This window comes from Notechis scutatus, chromosome 2 (genome assembly GCF_049901735.1).
Source record: "Notechis scutatus isolate UNSWTSFEM ecotype Mainland chromosome 2, rNotScu1.2, whole genome shotgun sequence".
In the NCBI taxonomy this organism is placed as follows: domain Eukaryota; kingdom Metazoa; phylum Chordata; class Lepidosauria; order Squamata; family Elapidae; genus Notechis; species Notechis scutatus.
Window position 1 is genome coordinate 24,373,081 of NC_142010.1, and position 23,017 is coordinate 24,396,097.

Genomic DNA, 23,017 nt, shown 5'->3' on the forward strand with positions numbered 1-23,017 from the left:
TAAGGGTGGGACAGACTTCTTCCACGTACAGTAGTCTTTTTTTACAGGATATTACAAGAAACACCATGCATACTCCAATTAAGAACGTTTTGATTTGGGTTTTGGAGGTCAGCCTAATATCATATCAAATAGGAAGACAGTGGGATGAGTTTAATGACCCTTGCACGGAAGCTGGAATTCAAGGCCCAAGCTTATAGAAGAAAACCCCTTGTAATTTATCACAGAGAGGCCAACAATAATATGTACATCATATTAGAAAAACTGTTTGGGAAATGACCCTGTGCAACAGGATCTATGCTGGGTTGCCCTTGAAGACTATCTGGAAATTTAAAGAGCTTGAAAGCAAAATTGACTAATTGGGTTTGTCATGCTGGGTTAAAATTTGACCTGCCCACTTGTGCTTGGATTGGATTGTGTTAATTCAGTAAGCCTGCATTCACTTAGCCAAAGATTAGCTGGCAAACTGCCTGAAATAAATCTAGCCTTCCAGGTGCCCTTTTAGAAACTTCCTAATTCTAGGAAATTAATAGCAATGAAGCAACCTAATAAAATCCCAGGAGCTACTTGTACACTCCAATATCATGTACAGGTAATCCTTGACTTACTGCCACAATCAAGGCCAAAATTTCTGTTGTTAAGTGAAACATTTGTTAAGTGAGTTTTGCCCCATACTTGTCACAGTCTTTAAGTGAATCCCTGCAGTGGATAAGTTAGTAACACGGTTGTTAAATGAATCGGGCTTCCCCATTGATTTTGCTCGTCAAAACTTGCAAACGGTGATCACATGACCAGCAACACAGTAACGGTCATAAATACGAACCAGTTGCCAAGCATTTGAATTTTGATCAGATAACAGATCATCAGAGTTGGAAGGGACCTTGTAGGTCATCTAGTCCAACCCCCACCACCCAAGCAGGAGACCCTACATCATTTCTGACAAATGGCAGTCCAATCTCTTCTTGAAAGTCTCAAGTGATGGCGCTCCCACAACTTCTGAGGGTAAGCTGTTCAACATGATCATGAGGATGCTACAAAGTGGTAAGTGTGAAAAATGGTCATGAGTCACTTTTTTCAGTGCTGTTGTCACTTGGAACGTCACTAAATGAACTGTTGTAAGTCAAGCACTACCTATATTACTAGAAATACCAAGTTCTCTTTCTGAGCTTATTGAATCCAAATTAGTAGCCTGGAACAGAAGAGACGGGGTAAACAAAAAGGGAGCCATGCCCACCTTCCTAGAAAATGCTTTCCTGGCTTCTCAGGTGGAGCAAAAGGGCAGGGATTTTGTCAGCCATGAAGAGATGAACTGGAAGGGGGGGAAAAAAGAACTTAACCAGACATGTTTCTTATTCCCACAGGAGATCCACACGCTAGATTTTAATGGCCCGCTGCCGTCGGAGACGCTGGTGTCTGAAAAATTGGAGAGGAATCGAGGGCAAACAAGGAGCGAAGGAAACATTTTCACAAGGCTGGGATATTCCGCACCTGTTGATATTCCACCTGCCGCCCCGTCAGGCTCGCAGGAAGCCAAGGGGGCCATCTTGGCTCACCGCCAGAGGGCTCCGGCTCCAGTGTTTTCCCCGCCGCCCGAGGCTATTGGCCGGTTAGCTGCCTACTGGCCCAGACGAGGGCTTAGCGGGGCGGGAAGAGTGGCATGAGGCTGCCCGGAGACGGGGCAAGCTCGCCCAGAGAAACGCGGCTCGGAGGGAAAGTGGGCCCCTTGCGCCTCTTTTGGGGAGCGGCGCCAGGCCGGCTCCTGGATTTGGCGCCTTCGAGGTCCCAGGTGAGTGAAGCGAGGGAGACCCGCGCAGACACCAAGTCCAGCGGGCCGAAGGGGGGACGTATCCCCCCTGAGCCCTTCTCCAAAAACGCCCGACTGAGAAAAGAAGGGGGCTTGAGGAAGCGGGGTGGAGGGATATTTTGGACGCTACCGCTGCTTGAAGGGGTTGCGCTTGGAAACCACCGGGACTGGGTTGGACGGGAGTGGAGGAGCTCTTTCCCGTCGTTAAAAGGCTTTCTGAAGGGGCCACAATGCGCGCAGTGGCCTCGCGGCAGCAAAAAATCGGGGTTTTAAAGATCTTTTTGCCACAGTTCCCTTTTCCTCCCGGATTGTAGCCCTGGATAGGATAACTTTAATACCAACGCGAGACCCAATTTGGCGTAGTGGTGAAGCATCCCGTAGAAACCGGGAGAGAAAGTTAAGCTGGGTGACGCTGGGCCAGTCCCTCTCCCTCAGCCCTAGGAAGGTGGGAATGGCAAACCACTTCTGCAAAAGTTTGCCAAACAAACTTACAGGGAGTCCTGATCCCATCCAGGACAAATGGTTGTACGATCTCATCTTGAAGACCTCCAGGAGCACTCACAATGGAACTGAACCAGTTGAGTTCATAGAATACTAGCCTTTTGCACAACCTATTAAGTCACAAGCGGCATACAGATTGAGCAGTATAATGACCACAATTGGGTTGGACTAGAAGACCTCCAAGGTCCCTTTTCACCCTGTGATTCTGTGCTTTCTATAGAGTAGAAGAGAATTCTTTATTGGCCAAGTGTGGTTGGACACACAAGGAATTTGTCTTGGTGCAAATACTCTCAGGTATACAGGCAACCTCTGAGAATCGGACACTTAGAACTTAGACTAACTTTATTGTCATTTTGAATGTACATTAATCAGCATACGTTTGGCAAACAATGCATGGGTTAGTAGAAAACAGCTGGAAAAATAAAAATCCTGAATGTTTTCCTTTTTATATTCAACAGGCTTTAAAATATAGGACCGGTTGGCTTCGAGATCAGTCCAAATTCGTGGAGGAAAGATGGCTGTTGCAGATGTGGCTCTAGTAAGAGATGCAGAGATGGGGGAAGAAGGAGCTTGTTGTGGAGTGGGAGAGGAAAAGGGCCTGGAGCTGGGAGTTGAGCTGTTCAGGGGTTCAGTTGGGCTACTAGATCTGGGAGTGAAAATCTTGACAAACAGATTCATGAAAAATAGTTATTTGTGTATATTAAAAATTACGTGGATTGGTTACGTTCATTTTGATTAGTTTTAGGCTTTGTGTGTTCCTCTTTCCAAGTAGTGGTATGAGCTGTATCTATCGTAGTGTGATAGTGCCTAAATCACATACTGAAGGTTATCTTTTTTCCTCGAAAGAGGAAGGCGCTAAAACAAAATCAGTATTTGTGTTTGTTGCAAGTATTTGGATTTCCAGTAATGTTTGGATTCTCTGCATAAGTATATGCCTTGTTTGTGACAGATTGTGTAAATTGGCCCTTGTGACTACTGTGACATAGTTAAACTGTAGTCAAGCTATTTGTGGCTTATTCAGACAACTATGGTGAAGAAAATCTTGTTTAATCTGCTCCATGGAAATAGTCAACACTGAAGTAATGTTCTTTGCAGGGTTCTGTGCATGTATTTATTATGTGGTAAATCTTGAGGAAAACTTCTTAACAAATGGTGACTTATTGATCAACTCTAGCTAAAAATATCATAAGTTAGTACAAATTCTGTTGAGCAAGCCATAAACACTCAGAAAATTAGTTCTATCTGTTTACCTATCAAATAGGTGAGGAAAAATTTAAAGAATGAAGGGAACTGTTCTATCCCCCAAGGTGCCATAACAGGTATTTTCCACTTGATTTAAGGACATAGATATTAAAATGGAATGTGACCTACCTGGAATAAACTACCACAAATCTGAAAAAACCCTGATGCTAATTTCTTGCAACCTGATACCATTCAAATGGATTTGACTACAATTTCATAATCAAGCCAATTTGCAATAGGTTATTGAGCACAAACTTCTACAGTTCTAAATGGTCTAATTCTTATATAGTTCTACTGGTCCAATTCCTACAAACTGAATGGGCCTTAGATAGTATTCATATTTGTTAAAAAGAAGTGATACAGGATATTTCCTGTGTTGGTAGGAGTTAACCTTTGAGATTTTCTTCTATCTTACTGTAATTTTATGATGCTATTTCCCCTTTGTAAATGTGAGTTTTCCTAGTGATGTTCCTTTACTTTGTTTTTAATACAGAGCATTATATTTTTATAATTTATATTAAATTTAATATAATTTATAAAGATATAAATGGTAAATAATAAATAAACATCCTTAGTGGTATCTTCTGCTTTTTAGGCATTGTAGAAGGACAGCCATGCTAGTCTTCATTAGCCAAAAATCAGAAGGACTTTGGCAGCATCTTTTCCAATCAAACGTTTTGTTAATAGTCATAAGCTTTTGTGAACTGTATCTTGCTTCATCAGATCTATCTAATATCTTTTAATATTAGTATTATATTAATTACTCCGAAAAGATATTCCGGATTCCTGATTTTCTTCTACGATTTAGAGTAGGTGTGATTTTAAAAGAGTTATCAAGTACTGAGTAGAAATTCTGCTTATATGCATTGATGTAGGTGCAGGAATTATTCAAGAAAAGATCACTGGAAGGAACACATCACTTTTGCTGCTTTGTTAGTTTAATTTTTCATTTTTTTGTGTGTGGAAATCCATTGGGAGGTCATATTTCTAAAAATGAACACAAAACACATCTAGTGCAGAAAGTACTATGCAGCTGCCTTGGACACTTTAAAATCATTTTAAAAAGATATGTCCATTTCTATTGTATTTTTAGTGAAACTAATCATTGTTAGGGCAATTTTATATAGAATGAAGGCATAATTTCTTGTTTACACCTTAAAGAAGAATAGAAGTAATCTGCAATCTGGATCACAACATTGTCACATCTACACATTCCTTAAATTAGATGCTGCTTTATATTGGGCTAAAATCCAGTAGGTTGTAGCTTTTCATATTTAGATATAATTGGGGAACCCCCCTTTTAGATTTCTGCCTATTATGCACTCCTTAGCATGCAGCATTTAAGAGTCTGTGCATAAAAAAGGAGAGGATTATCAGCAAGATTTGCTTCCTGGGTGATTTCCTTTTAGCCCCAGGATATGTTGAGATTGCTGCTATTGCTCTGGAATATTGCTCTGGAAGTCACTTAAATCACTATTTCCCCCCCTTAAAGATTGTCAGGTTCGGTCTATGCAAGGTGGCATTATTTCCATTCTCACCTAGAGGAGAACAAAGGCTTTTCTAAACATACTTACCTGAATTGGTTGTTTGTGGTTGTTTTCTTGCAGACCTTTCATTACCCAAACTAGGTAATAACAGCAGTGCTTAGGACTAACACTGATAATGTTCTCTAATTTGGGAAATGAAAGGTCTGCAAAAAAAACAACAACCAAGCTCAGAGAGCACCAAGGACCCTGTGCTTGAACTGAGCCTTTTGTATTCAGGGAGGTTTACTCACAAGTATAGCTATGATTACATCCTTGATGTATTTTCCGTTCAGATGGGCAGTTAAGCATCCTATGAATGCTTGCCAAGCTGACTACCTACCTGACCTTTAAAACACACACAACAAACAAGGAGGAAATTGTGACATGGCAATGAATGCCCCAACTTTTCAGCTCATATTTATTTGCAACAAAATGCCCCGTAGGAATAGTACAGATATAGAGAATTGGTGAAGAGAATTTAGACCTTCTGGTGAGGGGGGTCCATATCCATTTTGTGAGAAGAAAAATCTTTCAGGAGCCATTGTGGGCATGCCTACCTATCGCGTCCTCTCAAAATCACAAACTAGTTTCCATCCTCCAAAAGTTTGCTTAGCCTTCCTTAAGTCATATGATGCTTTTTCATTTGGCTATTGCCTTTAATTACCTAAATACATACAGGACATGCTTATTTCATTCTACAAATTAATGTTGATATGGTAATTTATTGGTGAATATAAAACTAATGAGAGCCAGTTTGGTCTAAGGATTAAGGCATCCAGGCGACTCTGAGCTTCTAGTCCCGCTTTAGGCATGAAACTGGGCAGGAGGAGTTTAAGACAATCATACTCTCTCAGTCCAACCTACCTCACAGGGTTGTTGTTGCAATTAAAATAGTAGGAAGTATGAATATTAAGCATGAATATTAAGTATTAAGTTGAGTTGTGTATAAAATCAATAAGCCAGCATGTGCACAAATAAAAGGCTTGTAATAATAGTGTGTGACCCCACTCATACTTTGGTTTATAGTTTGAGGTGAAGCTTATTCAACAAACCATGATTTAGAACCCACTAAATTGAGTTTAAACCAGAAACGTGCCTTTTAGGTATACTATCAGAGGATTTTGAGAAAGCGACCACCTATTTAGTGTTACACATATTGACAGCAGTGAGGATTACATATGTTAAATACTGGAAAAATATGAATACTCCATCGGATGAGATTATAATTAGGAAAATTTGGGACTGTGCTGAAATGGATAGATTAACTTTAAAAATTAAAGACAAAGATGATTCAGAATACTTTCAGACATGGAATAAATTCTATGAATGGATAGAGAAAAGAGGTAGAAATTAGAGAAAGTAAGATTATGAAGGTTAATATATATATTGAAAGTAAAGAGGTAGATAAATATGAATGTAGTAATTGATAAAAATGTAATTAATCTAACATAAGAAGAAATCTAGATCAACTTTTTTGGTTATACTATTAGTGATGTTATTATACAATTACTATTGCTTTTAGCTTGCATGTTGAGATTTATTACAAATAATGCTCTGCCAATGCGCTGTTATTCATGAATGTTTAAGAAATCTAGATCAACTCTTTTGGTTATACTATTAGTTATGTTATTATACCATTACTATTGCTTTTAGTTTGTATGTTGAGATTTATTACAAATAATGCTCTGCCAATGCGCTGTTATTCATGAATGTTTAAGAAGAAATCTAGATCAACTCTTTTGGTTATACTATTAGTGATGTTATTATACCATTACTATTGCTTTTAGTTTGTATGTTGAGATTTATTACAAATAATGCTCTGCCAATGCACTGTTGTTCAAGAATGTTTATGAATGAAAATTTATAAAAATAAATATAAAAAATATAGAACCCACTGCATAGTGAGATGTGTGACACCTGCACCAGCCTTCTGCTGGCTGACATTTACAGTTTCCTAAAAAATAACTGATGTTCTTCATTTGGTTCAAGGTTCCGGAAGCCTTTATGGAGGTGACTGTGCATTCAAGTGATGTGCAGCACACACATCCAGGTCGCCGACAGAAAACCTCCTTCAAGAATAGCGTGCAGGGGAACTACTGGGCCCCAGCTGCCATAGGTAAGGTCTACAGAACGATAAATAGATGTGGTTGAAATCAATGAACCATTAGTACCAGCAGTGTTCTTCGCCATGTCCTCATGGAAAACTTTAAATGGTTATTCTTTTCAAAGCTAGGGGGTCCTTGACGTACAACAGTTCATTTAGTGACCATTCGAAGTTACATTAACATTGAAAAAAGTGACTTATGACCGTTTTTCACACTTGGGACCGTTGCAGCGTCCTCATGTTCACATGATCAAAATTCAGGTGCTTGACAACTGAATCATATTTATGACAGTTGCAGTGTCAAATGGAAATATAGCAATAGCAAGAGCACTTAGACTTATATAGAATGGAACAGAACAGAACAGAATTCTTTATTGGCCAAGTGTGATTGGACACACAAAAAATTATTCTTTAGCGCAAATGCTCTCAGTGTACATAAAAGAAAAGATACATTCATCAAGAGTCAAGAGTCATCAGATACAACACTTAATAATAGTCTTAGGGTACAATAAGCAATCAAATCATACTAGGAAACAGTCAATATAAATCATAAGGATACAAGCAACAAAGTTAAAGTCATACAGTCACAAGTAGGAGGGGATGGGTGATAAGGAGTGATGAGAAGATTAATAGTAATGCAGACTTTGTAATTGGTTGGACAGTGTTGAGGGAATTATTTGTTTAGCAGAGTGATGGCTTTCGGGGAAAAACCTGTCCTTGTGTCTAGTTGTTCTGGTGTGCAGTGCTCTATAGCGTCATTTTGAGGGAAGGAGTTGAAACAGTTTATGTCTGGGATGTGAGGGGTCTGTAAATATTTTCACAGCCCTCTTTTTTTTACTCATGCAGTGTACAGGTCGTCGATTGAAGGCAGGTTGGTAGTAATTGTTTTTTCTGCATGCTTTTACAGCCCTCTCTAAGCGTTTTACAGAATCAGCCTATTGCCTCCAACAATCTGGGTCCTCATTTTACCGACCTTGGAAGGATGGAAGGCTGAGTCAACCTTGAACCTGGTGGGATTCGCTCTGCCAAATTGCAGGCAACTGACAGGCAGCAGAAGTAGCCTGCAATACTGCACTCTAACCACTGCTCCACCGAGGCTCTTAAATATGGGAAGCTGACATATATTAAACAATCCTCAATCTAGCTAGCTCACATAATTTGTTCTACCAGCCATCAGCAGTTCTCAAGGATTTCAGTTAGGATTAGGAGTAAAAAAAAAATCACCTGGAGAAGCCAGGTACTGAACCTGGGATCATATGTGTAAGTCTTTGACTTATGACAATTGAGCCCGAAATTTCTGTTGTTAGCGAGACAGTTGTTCTGTGAATTTTGCCCCATTTTACGATTTTTCTTTCCACGGTTGTTAAGTGAATCACCACAGTTGTCAAGTTAGTAACGCCATTAAGTGAATCTGACTTTCTCATTGACTTTCCTTGTCAGAAGGCCACAAAAGGGAACTCTGAGATTCTGCAACAGTCATAAGTACATGCAAGTTGCCAAGCCTCTGAATTTTCATCACGTGACCACGTGGATATTGCAATTGTCATCCGTGTGAAAAGCGGTCATAAGTCACTTTTTCAGTGCTGTTGTAACAGGAATGGTCACTAAATGAATCGTTGCAAGTCAAAAACTATTTGTACCAATATTCCATACGGAGTGTCGGAGATTAAGTCTCATGCCAAAGGTCATTTGCAGAGTACATGAATCACAACTTGGTCCCTGTTGCTGTGTTGTGCCAGCTCTCAGCCAACCCACCTGCTGTTTTTAAACCCCTGCAGGCCGAGTTCATTGCCACTCCTCTGAGCTGCTCTCCCGCTTGGATCGTGGAGAAGAAGCCTGGGTCCCACAAATCCAGAGCTCCGATGAAAGCGCAGATGAAGGTCCAATTAAGCCAACACTGAAGCAGTTACCGACGGGAGGGATCTGGTGGGATCGATACCGGAGTCCTGTGACCTACCCCAGTTCAGAGTCTGCAAACTCAGGTTAGAACTGCTGCAGAAGGCCTCTGGCTTAAAGGGCTACTGTAGTTCTAAGACAGGGGTCGCCAACCTTTTGGACCTCGGGGAGCACCAAACTCATAATTTTAAATCCCACTAACCAGTTCTGTGGGTGTGGTCTAATTTCTGGGTGTGGCTTGGTGGTCATGTGACTGGCTCGGCATGGCTTGTATGTAAATATTATAAACATTTATATAAATATTGAATTTTTTATATAAAAAATGCAACTTTTACCCAAAATCAGGCAAAGTAGACAGGCAAATTGAGTTGTTGAAAGAATCATTCAGAGATCTATCTATCTGCCATCGGCTACCTGAGTCTGTCACATAAAATTTGCTTGCAGTAAGTCTGCACTGAATAATAGAAGCTTCAGTCCTAAGGGAGGTTCGGCTCTGCTTAAAAGCAGAGTAGAAGATCTAAAGGCTAGCTAGAAAGTAAGAAATAAAATGATTTCCTGCTTCCTAGCTAATCTAAATCTCTCGGCACAACAGAATAGCTGATGGTCGGAAAAAGGAAAAATTGCAATTTAGCAGGCAAATTTGCCGGGTAAGGAGTGAGTGGGAGGGGAGAGTTCCCACAGGCCATGTGGGCAGCACAGCCTTGTGTTTCTGTGCAGCCTGGATTAATTGCTTTGGGGGTGTGTGCTCTGGGGGTGATATTTCTCTGCGGCCCACCGGTTGGCAACCACTGTTCTAAGATACCTTGAAAAGCTTGCCATTTTAAGAGAGTCGTAGAAGAGCAATCCAATTCTAGCAGTGGGATTGGATCCAGCTCATTGTCTGGGTTCACATATTATGCTAAGTGACAGTGACCACTTGGTTTGCTGTTCTGGCTTGGTGGGGTGTGTTAAACCAGCTATTGTGGTTTGTGGGAATATGGCAGGGGTCTCCAAACCTGGCAACTTTTAAGACTTGCGGACTTCAACTCCCAGAATTCCTCAGCCATGCTAGCTCATGAATTCTGGAAGTTGAAGTCCACGTGTAAAGTTGCCAAGTTTGGCAATCCTTGGTGTAGACCAGAGGTGTCAAACTCATTGAAGGTTACATCAGGGCTGTGGTTGACCTTGGGCTGGGTGGGTGTGGCCAACTGGATGGGCATGGCTAACTGGGTGGGCGTGGGCAGTTTGACACCACTCCCCAAACTGCTGGCATGTTTCCTCTTCGCATTGGGTAGACAGGGCCGAAGTCAGGTTGGGCCGATCTTTCTTCTTCGCATTGAGTTGATCAGGATGGCCTCATGAGCAGGATCTACCCCGTGGACCTTGAGTTTGACACCCCTGGTGTAGACTCTAATAGTTGGGAGAATACCATTCCAGGGTGCAGGAGTGGCAACAGAGGAGGCACACTTCTGGAATTCCATAATATATGTCAAAGGGGGTATATGTGAGATCCTGAGTGTACCAACCCATTATGGGATGGTAAAAGACATAATGGTACCAACCCATTATGGGATGGTAAAAGACAATTGGAGGGATGTGTCCTCCCCAAAAAACGATAGGTCTTAATTGAAAGATAACCATCAACACCCTGAATTGCATCTAAATGCCAAGTGGCACTAGTGCAACTTGTGCACTAATCCCCCTGCACTGTCACTTTCTCTCCCCCCCCCTTTGTTTTTTTGGGGGGCTGTAGATAATGATCAAGAGAGTGAAGAAGAAAAGCCTCATCGTGGAAGCTTTCCTCATCGTGGAGGTTTTCGACCGATGATCCTTCGCCGAAACTTATTTAATACTTCCAAAGGGAGTGGATCACAGAGTCTGAAGCCTAGAGAGGCCTATAAACATGGGTCCCAGTTGAAGAAGCCTTCACAGAGTCAGCTAGGAAAGACAAAGGCAGAAACGGGCAATGCCAACGAAAGCTCCCAGGCCAAAGAAAGAGCTGCAGGAAGGGACCATTCGGTCCCGTGCCCTGATTGCGGACAGATCTTCAAATCCAAAATATCTCTCGCCAATCACCAGAGGATACACAGTACGACAAAGGCCTATAACTGCCCTGACTGCGAAGAAAGGTTTTCATCCAAAAAAGTCTTTGACCGCCACCAGAAGGGCCACAGAGCAAAAGCAGGCAACAGACCTTCCTATAGTGTTGTGAAGCCTCAAAACATGAAGCTTTATGAATGTTTCGCCTGCAAGAAGTCTTTTGAGCTCAAAGAACAATTCCTCCTACATCAAAAGAGCCACACAACCCAGCAGTCCTATAAGTGTCATGAATGCGGGGAAGTCTTTGTTCAGAAGGAACGTCTTGACAAACATCAAAATTGCCACACAGCACCCAAAAATAACAGAAAGAAGGATAAGAAGGAAGAAAAGATAGAAAGTATGCCTGAAACTGAAAAAAAGAAAGACAATACAGCCCCTGTCTCTGGGAGTACAAGATCACTGAAGATTGGCCTCACTAGACAACAGCAAGACCAAGTCAATCTCCATAAATGTAAGTTTTGCGGGAAATGTCTAAGGTTCAAAAGTTTGCTTGTGGATCATGAGAGAATGCACAGGGAAGCAAGGCCGTATAAATGTTCCCAGTGTAGTAAAAGCTTTCTTCATAAGGCTATATTGATGTCACACATGATGACCCATATGAAACAGGCATCCAGGAAGCATCCAAAAAAAGGTAAAAGCTTGGCTGTGAAAAGTGCCTTGGTTGATTCGGAAATCTCTCACGAAAGAGGAAGTCCCTCTAAATGCCCAGTTTCCAGAAAACTCTTCACTCGTAGCTCTTACCGCATTTGGTGCCCAAGAAAATGGGCACAGAAAACACCCCATCAGTGTCAATATTGTGGGAAATATTTAAGTACACGTATCATACTTGCTGACCATGAGAAACTCCACACAGGTGAGAGACCCTATAAATGCCACAAATGTACAGAAAGTTTCATTCGAAAACCCCACCTTTTCCGACATCTAGAGAGTCACCTCAGAGAACTCTCCAATGAAGATGTCAAAAGTTTGAGGATCAAACGTCATCACACTATGAGGATCATCAAAAGTCACCACTATGGACAGAAGGCTTCTGAAGGTCTTCTCCCTGCAAGTGATGTCAATCATCGCTCAGGACTTGCCAAGCACCCCAAAATCCCCACTCAAGAGAATTATGTTTGTCAGCATTGTGGAAAATGCATGAGAACCAAAAGCGCCTTTGTCAATCATGGAAAAATCCATAGGAGAAAGCAACAGCCATATCCCCACTTGGAACGTGAGGGAAACACCTCCCAAGAAGAATCTCTGGTTCCCCACCAAGAAACCCACACGGGGGAAAAACTGTGCTCAGACTCCAAAGACAAAATGGCTGCAAAAGATCCCCCCACCTCCTCCCTCAGGGTTCCCCACAGAAGGAAACAGCCCTGCCTCTGTCAAAAATGTGGGAAAACCTTTGATGATAACTATTCCTACACCAGGCATCAATGGATCCACTCTGGGCAAAAGCCTTTCAGATGTGCTACCTGTGGGAAAGCCTTCATCCAGATGTGGCACCTGAAGAGACATGAGAAGACCCACCTGAAAGGAAAATTCCCCGAACAGCCCGTCGTGAGGGAGGTCATCCATGAAAACAGACACCTGGACCGAAAGCTCTTCAAATGCTCTCTGTGCGGGAAAGGCTTCTTTCAGCCGTGGCATCTGAAAAGACACAAGAGAATTCACCTGAATGAAGAATGCCGCAAACTATCCGCAATCATGCAGGCTACACGGGCGTTTTCTAATTTCCCAAGTAGCACAGCTTCTACGGAGGAACATCAGGGAAATCCTATTGGACAAGCATTATTGCAGCCACCACTTCACACAGATAAGGTTATCAGCTTGCCACATGCCCAGGAAGAAGAAAGAGATCTGCCGGCGCCCTTAGAAGAAAGATCAAACACAGGAGCTCCAGAAAAGTATATTACAATGCCAATGCAATTATCTAGAAAATTCAAAGAAAATAGTTTGCTGGGCTATGGGGAAGTCAGCCAGGCAGTGAAATTGGAAAGGAAACCAAGAAGAAAGGACATATTCTTTATCCATCAGCCCGGGACCTGCTCCAAAAATACCCATTCCCAAAGTCATAAGAAGGGAAAAAACCACGATGGCTGGCAGTTGAGACCACGGGCTTCCTCCAGAAGAAAAGCTAAGAGAGAAGCGCAGCTTGTGGGGAGAAGGTCCAAACGTTGCTTTTGTCAACGAGAAGAACGAGAAATGGTCCGCCCAAATGCACCCAGCTCCCCCAGGAAAGCAAAGTACCGCGATGGTCCTGAAAGCGACCCCTGTATGAGTGTTTCCTCCAGTTTGTTTCAAGGTGCATCCAATAACCACAAGGATCTTTGCCTCGAACTGCCCTGCCAGAAAACATTCTCCAGAGAAGCCCAAATGAAAGTTACCGAAAGTGTTGTGCAAAGGAACACAGCCGTCTCTGCGGCACAGGAGTGGGAATCCCTTGAGGCCAATTCTGGCTCTCAGAGTTGTGAAAAAGAAAAATGCAAGCCATCCAACGTCGGGGATCCGGCAGAGACCCGGCCTATGCCATGGTTGTCCAAAAGCAAGACCCAGCAGGATCATGACCAATTCTGCCCTCTAAATGGGCGCTCAAATGCTCCTGCCCAGAATTTGGGGAGAGCACCTTTGGCTCAGCAGCTGGGAGAGATCCAAAATCCACTAAGGACACAGAAGAGAGCAAAGGGTAGACGCAGTGTTGAACTGCAAACAGCGATGTTGAGGAAGCTTCAGAGCTCACCTTCTAAGGGAAAAACCATATGTGATCAGCAGATGAAACATGTCTGCTCTCGGTGCAAGAAATCCTTCCGTAGTCGGACCAATCTCTTGATTCATGAGAAGAACCACACTGAGAACAGACCGTTCCCCTGCACCCAGTGTAAGAAAAGTTTCTTTTCTGTGACAGCCCTTAAGGTCCACATACGAATCCACTCTGGAGAGAAGCCTTTCAAGTGCTCCGAATGTGACTTTCGCTGCAACGCGTTGTGTAACCTCAACAAGCACAAGGCCACCCACAGCCAGAAAAGTCTCCACCCTTGCATGCATTGCGGGAAAAGCTTCTGGCTGAATCCTAAACATATGACCCACTTAAAATTTAATGGCAAGGAGAAGGCTTATGCCTGCCCTGGTTGTGAGCAAGCATCTGTGCACACGGACCTTCTAAAGCGGAAGAAGTTCTGATGTGATTCAGAAGCTGAATCCTATTGTGAGAAAATGAGAGGCCGCATTACTCTTCTGACATTCCAGCACCGTATCTCTTTACACTCAAAATTGGGAACATATTTTAGCACTCTCTCTTGGCTTTCTTTCCCCATGGAGCATTAGAGGAGGCCCCTTAGCAAGCACATTTATTCTAGAGTGTCTCACCCCTTTGCTTTTGTCCCAACAGTATCCTTTTTAAGTTGGGTCAGAAGATCCCTTGTATAACCCCCTTCTTCCATTTCTCCAAGAAACTTGGTGAAGTTGCTAGAAAGATGCCCCAGTTTGGTGAAAATAGAGATTTTTTTTCAATCAGAAAGATGATTAAAATATTGCGCTTGGAACTTGAGGTGATGGAGGAGAGGAGAGTGACCTGATTTCTATTCTGTGCATTTTTAAATGACCTCTAACAAATGCATGGACATCAATCTAGGTTTGTGGTTTTCCTGTAAAGTGATATGTGCCACTGATTATTTTCTTAGTTTTTCTGCAGGTTCTCTATCTAGGACCAGCCACACAGAATGTTGCATTTTGAGAGAGAGACCAAAGACATGCATAATTTGAACAAAGATATTGGAATGAGATCTCCTGAGGTCCTATTTTGGCCATAACATTTTGAGTCTGTCTTGCAAGTTTAATTTTAGTTCGGGGAGGATGGTTGTGAGTTGGAATTGTTGTCTTTGAATTCAAGACCCAAACCGGGGCCAAATTGACTCAAATGTTCTCCTGAAAATTCAGTAGATCCAATTATCAATGAGTCTCCTTGTAGATAATACTGTCTGTAGAAGATATCGTTTGAGGTATTGTACCTTCTAATTTTTTGCTCATTTTTGCTATGTTGATCTTACCTCATTCTCCATCCCTTCTCTGAATTCCTATTTTCTTATGTAAAGTAGCACTCGCAACACAAATGGCTGGTTTATCTTTGGTTGTTTAATTCAAAGTTGGTTCTAGTCACCTTGGGCTTAAAGCTTTGAATCTATCAACATCTGACTTTTATACCTTGCTTATACAGTGTGTGTGCGTGCATGTATGTATATGTCTTTTAACAAAAATTTTTAAAATACACATTGTTTTGTGTCTGATCATCCTATGTTTTTCTTTCCTCCAATAAAGAGTGGATTCTTTCTGATAGAATGCAATTTGTGACGAAATTCTTTTTATATAATAAGGGCATATTGTAAACAGCCAAGTGTTTCAGCCCAAATTTCTTTATTTATCAAATTTATATGCCACCCTTTTCGTAGTTTGAGGTGACTGAGTTTCACATATGAGTTTTATCTCTTGGGTTCTGACATTTTCCTTTTGCAGTGACAAGTTCACAGCCTGGGTGTTAGGAGGTGATAACTCAGTAGCTAAAAATTATTATTCTAGAGCATTTGTAGACTTCTGTTCTTACAGAGCTGTGAAGAAGACCTTCCACAGATGCAAAACAAAAGATTTATTTATTTCTTGCGGCTGTCATGATTTTTCACTTTTCAGCCATTTGGCAGAGTTCAGAGTATAGAATAACAGAGTTGGAAGGGACCTTGGAGGTCATCTAGTCCAACCTCTTGCTTAAGCAGGAGACCCTATATATCATTCTGGACGAATGGCTGTCCAATCTCTTCTTAAAAACCTCCATTGATGGAGCTCCTACAAGTTCTGAGGAGAACATGATCAATTGTTAGATGATTTTAGAATGAGGTGAAGTCAGATTCTTTTTTCTTTTTTTGCCACCAACATTCAGGGTAAAACACAATGATTAAAGGCAGCTGTTTCTGGACTAAATCATGGCAAACACACATACATTCCAGTGATGGAAGTTGATGATTCGAACATATCATAGAATTTGTATTCTCAAAATTCTAGGTTGGATCCCTTCATATACCAAACAAAAGGTGGTAGTTTGAAGACATAATAGTTTGTGCTTTATGTTAAGCCATAAACAGTAGTTTGCCAACCACAATGACAGGGTTTAAAGAATATAGGCTTAAGGTGATGTGCAAAAGGTTTATTATGATTAATTCAACAAACTAGTTTTAAGTGTAAGTTTTTAGCAGCAGGATAGTTTGGCTTTTCTCCATATATATTCCTACACAGGTTTTGGAATTTGCTTTATAAATGAGACCTGCTTGAGCTAGGCCAGTTATTGCAATATGTGAACCTGATCAAAGTTTGATTAAAGGGTGACTTTTATTTTTATAAGTGTGTTCTATCAGACTGTCTCGTGGTTTGGATTAAGGAATCCTTTGATTTACAGTAAAGGAAATATGGTGCAAAACGCAGGCTGCAGGCTTTTGAGATACACTGAACATGTGATCAGGTAGATGTCATAGAATCATAGAGTTTAGGTAACTCTATGAGGTAAGTAAGAAGTCATCACATAGGTAAGTAAGAAGTCATCACATCCAACCTCTTGTCCTGGCTAGGGAATTCTGGGAGTTGAAGTCCTCATATCTATTTTAAAAATAAGTTTGATTGAGTTTTTCAACATAATACATATTCGCAGTAGTGATCAGAGGTATAAGAATAGTCTCCTATTGCTCTTTTCTATTTGCCCATTAATCCCAACAACAATGATTCTGGTTTCAGCTAAATATTAATTTTAAAAAATTATTTGCATAATTCTATTTGAACCCAACATTTCAGGCTTTTAAACAAGTCTATCAGTCCATCAGGAATAATAAAACGATTCTTCATGTTGTCCACATTTCCAGTGTAAATTTGAAATACTTTTATACATTCTAGACAATTTTTCTGGATTAATAAACCAATACATTTCATAATCTAAATTTTAATATGAATTTCAATACTTTTAACCATATATTTCTGCATTGTTCCAGCAATATGGTATCATTTTGTCCAAACATGGTATAGTTTTATCATACAGTTGATTCAGTTTAGCAGTTACATGTTCATCATTTGTACATAATTCAAGACCAAATTCTGTCTTCTGCTCAGTTTCAAATGTTTTATTACTATACCTACTGTAAATTTTTCTCTTAATTGAAGTCCAGGTGTCTAAAAGCTGTTGAGTTTGAGAAACACTAACTTAGACTTACTTAGTCTTAAGTATTATTGTATTTTTTTATTTAATTGATTCACCTACCTTGCAGTCCTGCGACTCTGGATAGCGGATAATACGTCTGCAGCTCATTGTCTCCTAGTCAATAAACTGCATCTTACTTCAAGGTTATTTCCATTTTTCATATATACTTCCTAAATGTTATATAGGTGGCTCCTAACATATTGCCTTATGTAGCCTGCTAAACAAATTCTTATCAAGAGGGTAAGTTCCTTATTATTAGAAGATAAAATTGAAAGAGAACTATTTTATAGAACCTTGTGCAGGTATTCATGTAGGCTACATAGGGTGAGCAATTAGCTAATGAGATACTGGCAATTTCTTTCCCTTGTTCCTCAGAACCACCTAGAACACACCCAGCCTTCCTCAGTCTGGTTTAATGCTCTCAATTTGCTTCCCAAAAGCCATAGTTGCAGGGAACAATCTCAGAAATGGATGGATGCAGTCACTTTAAAGAGCTGCAGACAGAAGGTTGATTTGCACTCCTGCTGCTGCGGCTTCAAAGCAGCATTTCAAAATTACTTCCAGGGAGGTGCATAGTCCACATGTAAAGATCCAATACCTCTGGTTGGTTCCAGATTGGAAAAGGCTATTCTATCTCCATTGTTGTTCAGCTGCTAAGCCCCCCCTTTGTTCTTTCCTCCAGCTGCAAATTACCGTAGACTTGGTTCTTTTTCTGATTATTTTAATCTTCAACATTCTAAGCATAAATCCCACCACCACAGTTCCTTACAACTGTCCCTGATTATCAAGCTGCTCCTTTCATTAACTTCTTTATTATCGGCAATTAGCACATTGAAGCATCAGAAGGCACGTACACTAATAAAATGCAGCCTGCACTAATGCAATCCATTTCATTTCCAAATTAAACATGACATTGATATTACATGCTTTCTACATTGGGAAAGTAGAAAAATGGGCTGGATATCGCTAAATATAAACAGGACAATTTTTTTAAAAAAACCCAACAACTACATAGTTCTATATCCAAGGTCTTCAAACTTGGCAAGTTTAAGACTTGTGGATTTCAACTCCCAGAATTCCTGAGCTAACATGACTGGAGGAGGAATTCTGGGAGTTGAAGTCCACAAGCCTTAAAGCTGTCAAGTTTGAAGACCCCTGTTCTATAGTATAGTAACTGTATTAAATTATAAAATACAATAGATGAAGTTTGGATAACTTATGATGGTGTCATATAATAACCATGAAGATTGGTCTTGATGAAGGCTTTGTAAGAGAAAGTTGTATAATTTTCTGATAGCTCCCCAAATCAGAAGGCGTTTGGGAGGCTGTTTTCAGACTTAGAGTTTATGAAGAGGTGTTGGCCTGAACTGTGGCCTGTGCCTCTTGATAACAGTCTGAAAAGGTGCCCCCAGGTTCCTTATGGAAGGTTATCACACAGTTTAGACAGATACCAGATTTTATCAATTCATGTGTCAGGGTTCCAAGTAGACAGTATGGGTGTATACCCATAATGAACAGAACTCTGAGGCAGGCAGATTCCTTACAGAAAAGTTTTATTGGATATATCATGTTGGCACAGGCTGGTGAAAATTGACTGAATGTTCCCATGGTTTTTACCTAATTAAAAGTTTTCTCCCTTCCTCAAACAGTCAGATGGTTCAATCAAGTTGCCCTCTGGTTGCCTGGTAACTTCACTCCTCTCTCCGACCACCTGTGGGAATGTCCTTAGTTCCCAGGAGAAACTATTTTGTTTTGGCTACGAAGTCCCAGTTATCTCTATTCCCCCCCTCCCTATCCCTCAGCTCAACTCCAGTGTGGCAACACTGAAGGCTCAAAATGGCCTCCGTCAGATCAGCTTCAGGGTTGATATCATGTTTGTTTGGAAGTTTCACATTCCCTCCCATCCTCCCCCACCTGCAGATGCTGTCCACTTGTCTTTCGGCTTAGGAAAGAAACAGCTTTGTTTCTAAACCAGTTTTTTTCTCAATCTCAGCATTTTTTTTTCAAGAAGTGGATTGCGACTCTTAGAATTCCCATCAGCATCTATGGTTAACATCCATCGATTGCTCTATCCAGTATTCTGGATTAATGCATGATGCACTGAAATATCTAATCCCATGGGCTGAGTTATTTATTCTTTTATTTAATTACATTTATTTCCCACCTGTATTATACAATAACGCAAGACAGGTCAACACATCCAACACACCTTCCTCCTCCTATCTTCCCCAAACCCACCCTGTGAGGTGGGGGTTGGGTTGAGTCTCATCCAGCTGGCTTTCATGGCTAAGATAAGACTTGAACTCAAGGTTTTCTGCTTTCTAGTCTGATGCCTTAATCCAGAGGTCCCCAAACATGACAACTTTAAGACTTGTGGACTTCAACTCCCAGAATTCTGGGGTTGAAGTCCACAAGCCTTAAAGTTGCCAAGTTTTGGGACCTCTGCCTTAATCAGTAGCCCAAACAGGGTGATTTGCACCATGTATAATTATATATATATTCCACCAAATGTCTTGTAGAGCAAGCATAAAAAACATGGGGATTGCTTTGAATAGATGAGATCATTTGAGTAGTTAGTATACTTTTGTAAAACTTTCATTTTGATATTTTTAAAAAACAACTTCCAACTTTTTTGGCAGCATGAAAAAAAACCCACCACACCAAAACTCCTTCCAAAGATCACTTTTCAAATTTACTAACTGCGTTTTCTTCCTGGGAACCAGCAAGAACTGTAATTCCTTTTGCCCTTCCTGGCTGTGTTGTATTGTTGTATTGTGTTTCAGATTGTAGGGCTCATTGTATTGTATTTCAGACTGTATTGCTGAAAATCCTTCCAGCTCCCTTTGTCATTCAAGTAAGCCTTGCCGCCTAGATGGTCCAGAATGACTTTCCTTGAGTTTTTGCTTGGGGCTTTCACAAAGTCCATTTCATAGTCATTCTTTTCATTGTGGCAACAACTTAATGCCCAGGCCCCACACACAGCAGACAGATTCCATACTCATCAGAATAGTTTAGAGAAGAATAAAAATTGAAATTTGCCCCCCCAGAGACAAATCTCCACAGGGGGCTGTTATTGCTTTGAATAAATCATTAGCTTTGATTTGGTCAGTAACCAGTCAGATGGTTAATTCAATAAGAGTTCCTTCAAGTCGAACTGCTGCAGTTTTCTTGGCCATAAGACTGAAGTACACTAGATGGTCTTGTCTTTTCCCAGAATGTTTTCCACTATGGTCTACTGCTCTGAAGTTTAACTATAATCTCAACCAGCCCTGATTAGGTTTCTTGTCTACTGGACAATGTCAGCAGATGCTGCCACCTGTTGAAGCCTCTCTGGATTACAGGGAATGAATTATGCTTCTGAAAGCTCACCCACCCAACCTTCTCCATGTAGGGACTTGGCCTAAGTTGTCAGCCAATGAAACGGTTTTAGGTTTCCATCGTAGAGATATTTGTGGGGTCCTTGGTTGTTCTCTGAGGTTGGTAATTTTCTTGCAGATGTTTTATTACCAAACTAGATAACATCATCAGTGCTAGTAAAACCACCAAGCTCACAGAACACCAAGGACCCACAGTTCAACCCCAAACTAGAAATATTATTATCAGTAGAGAGATATTTACTTCAATTCTCCACCCACACAAACACAAGTGCTGTTTTGTGCTCATTCCCTGTCCAAAATATTAGGACCGAAGTCCACTGGGTTGATAGGAGGGTTGTGTGTGCCATCAAGTCAGTATCACCATCAAACCTTGGTGGCACAGGGGTTAGAATCCAGTACTCACTGCTCATCCCAGGAATTCCATTCTGAATGGCTCAAGGTTAACTCAGCCTTCCCGCCTTCCGAGGTGGGTAAAACGAGGACCCAGATTGTTGGGGGCAATAGGCTGACTCTGTAAACCGTTTAAAGCACTGTGAAGCGGTATATAAGTCTAAGGGCTATTGCTATCTTTTAACAATCATCTATCCTGTCTGGCCCTTCAGATCTTCTAACAATCCACCTACCATGTGGCTGGTCATCCACTTCTGCTCTTTTATACCACCTTTCCCAGCATTATGGATTTCTAAGCCCCTAAGGGAGATGACAGAATATCTTCAAATCACATGGGACTCCTGGTGACTTCAGTTCACACAACTTTATAGGGGTTTTTTTTTGGTGGGGGGGCAACTAAAGTTGCTCCTGACTTCTTTCAGCATAGTTTGGGTTTCTTAAAATTCCAATCTAGTCCATCGTTCTGATTTTCCTCACACTCTCCCATCTACAGTATGCTTAGTTAGGATCAGCTAGGTGCCCATAGAAACAAAAATCCTTATAAATCCTTAACCGCTAAGGCAGCCTTGCTGGACTTTAGAGGTATTTGCAAGGGGATGCCAGAAAAGTCAGGATGGTGGTCCTAGATTTGCCATTGAAGTCCTCTTTTTTATGTATGCCAATATTTGTAAAAATAAAAGGTGTTTCACTTGCATAATTATGGCCATCATTTTTTGCCCCCTGCCTCCTGGAAGGCCTCTCCACTCAACCTACTGCCTTCCAGGGGTGTTGGCACTTTTGGTCTCAAAACACTGGAAGTTAGAAAGTTGTGAAAAACGTTTCTCCTGGTATCAATTATTTAGAAACACAAGAAATTCAAAAAAGGAACCCCCAACTTCCCTTCTAACCCTATTATTTTATGTTCTAAATGCGCATCTGCTGATAGTTGGGCAGTAACTAACAACATAAAATCTAACTCGAAACAATGAGCTCATTTTATACAAGAAAGATCACAAAGAGTTCAAATCAATCCTTTTGAGCACAGCAGCTATGAGATTAGAAATTTTGTTAATATTGGGAAGACGAACCACTATTTTTACAAAGCTGTTATTCCTCCTTAGTTCTTCAGAAGGACTTTGGAAATATAGATTGGCTTCGTTATTTTTGGATTGCCTAAAGACAGATGATAAAAACATGTTTTTTTAGCTCTGTGTGGAGATTTCAAAGGCAAGGACAACATTTCTTCCATCAGTGGATTGCAATTTCCTTCAGACTTTGTTCCATTTTTAGAAACAGGAGAAAAACACAGCCAATACTCCAGAACTGGCTCAGGAGAGCAAACCTGAAACTCAGCAACACCTGTAGCTTCTGAGTCCCAGGTGAAGGAAGAGGGCAGGAGAAATTAGATGGCCTCTGAACCCCTTTGGTATATCTTGGTTCCTTTCATGATGCTTGCAAAGTGGCCTCGTGCCAATGCAGAGCATTGCTGGACAGCCTGGAGAAGAACTTGTGCTACCTATACGATGATCTCTTCTCCTTGCAGGCCTGTTTCCACCCCACAATTCGGCACTGTGCCTGGTCTTGAAAAGATGCAGGTCACCAGGGATTGGGGAGAGCAGGAAATGTATCTGAATTCACTGATACTTTGCAACCCACTTTGGGGATGAAACCAGAGGTTGATTTGGCAGGAGTTGTTGATACATTCCAACAACATACCTTGTTGGAGTTGAGGAATACTGCCATAGACCAGGGTCTCCAAACGTGGTGACTTTTAAGACTTGTGGACTTCAACTCCCAGAATTCCTCAACCAACCGTGCCACTGGATTAAACTTTGTTGTTTGAGATGTTTGGCTTGCTTTGAGTGATTAAGCTGCTTGGATGAGCAGCGAAACATCTCAAACAACAAA

The 23,017-nt window shown here is 41.1% G+C and overlaps 1 protein-coding gene and 1 long non-coding RNA gene across 2 annotated transcripts; both read left to right on the forward strand.

Annotated features, from left to right (window-relative positions):
* The first annotated feature begins 1,363 nt into the window (after positions 1 to 1,363).
* Positions 1,364 to 7,183, forward strand: LOC148131925 (uncharacterized). Its single transcript, XR_015747461.1, has 3 exons — positions 1,364 to 1,783; positions 2,761 to 2,840; positions 7,060 to 7,183. It is a non-coding gene; the product is annotated as an uncharacterized LOC148131925 (long non-coding RNA).
* Positions 7,184 to 8,782: 1,599 nt separating this feature from the next.
* LOC148131926 (uncharacterized) lies at positions 8,783 to 15,353 on the forward strand. The gene is made up of 3 exons (XM_087954155.1): positions 8,783 to 8,858; positions 8,953 to 9,156; positions 10,803 to 15,353. The coding sequence occupies exons 1-3, from the start codon at positions 8,783 to 8,785 to the stop codon at positions 14,312 to 14,314; spliced, it is 3,792 nt and encodes a 1,263-aa protein (XP_087810281.1). The 3' UTR covers positions 14,315 to 15,353.
* Positions 15,354 to 23,017: the final 7,664 nt, after the last annotated feature.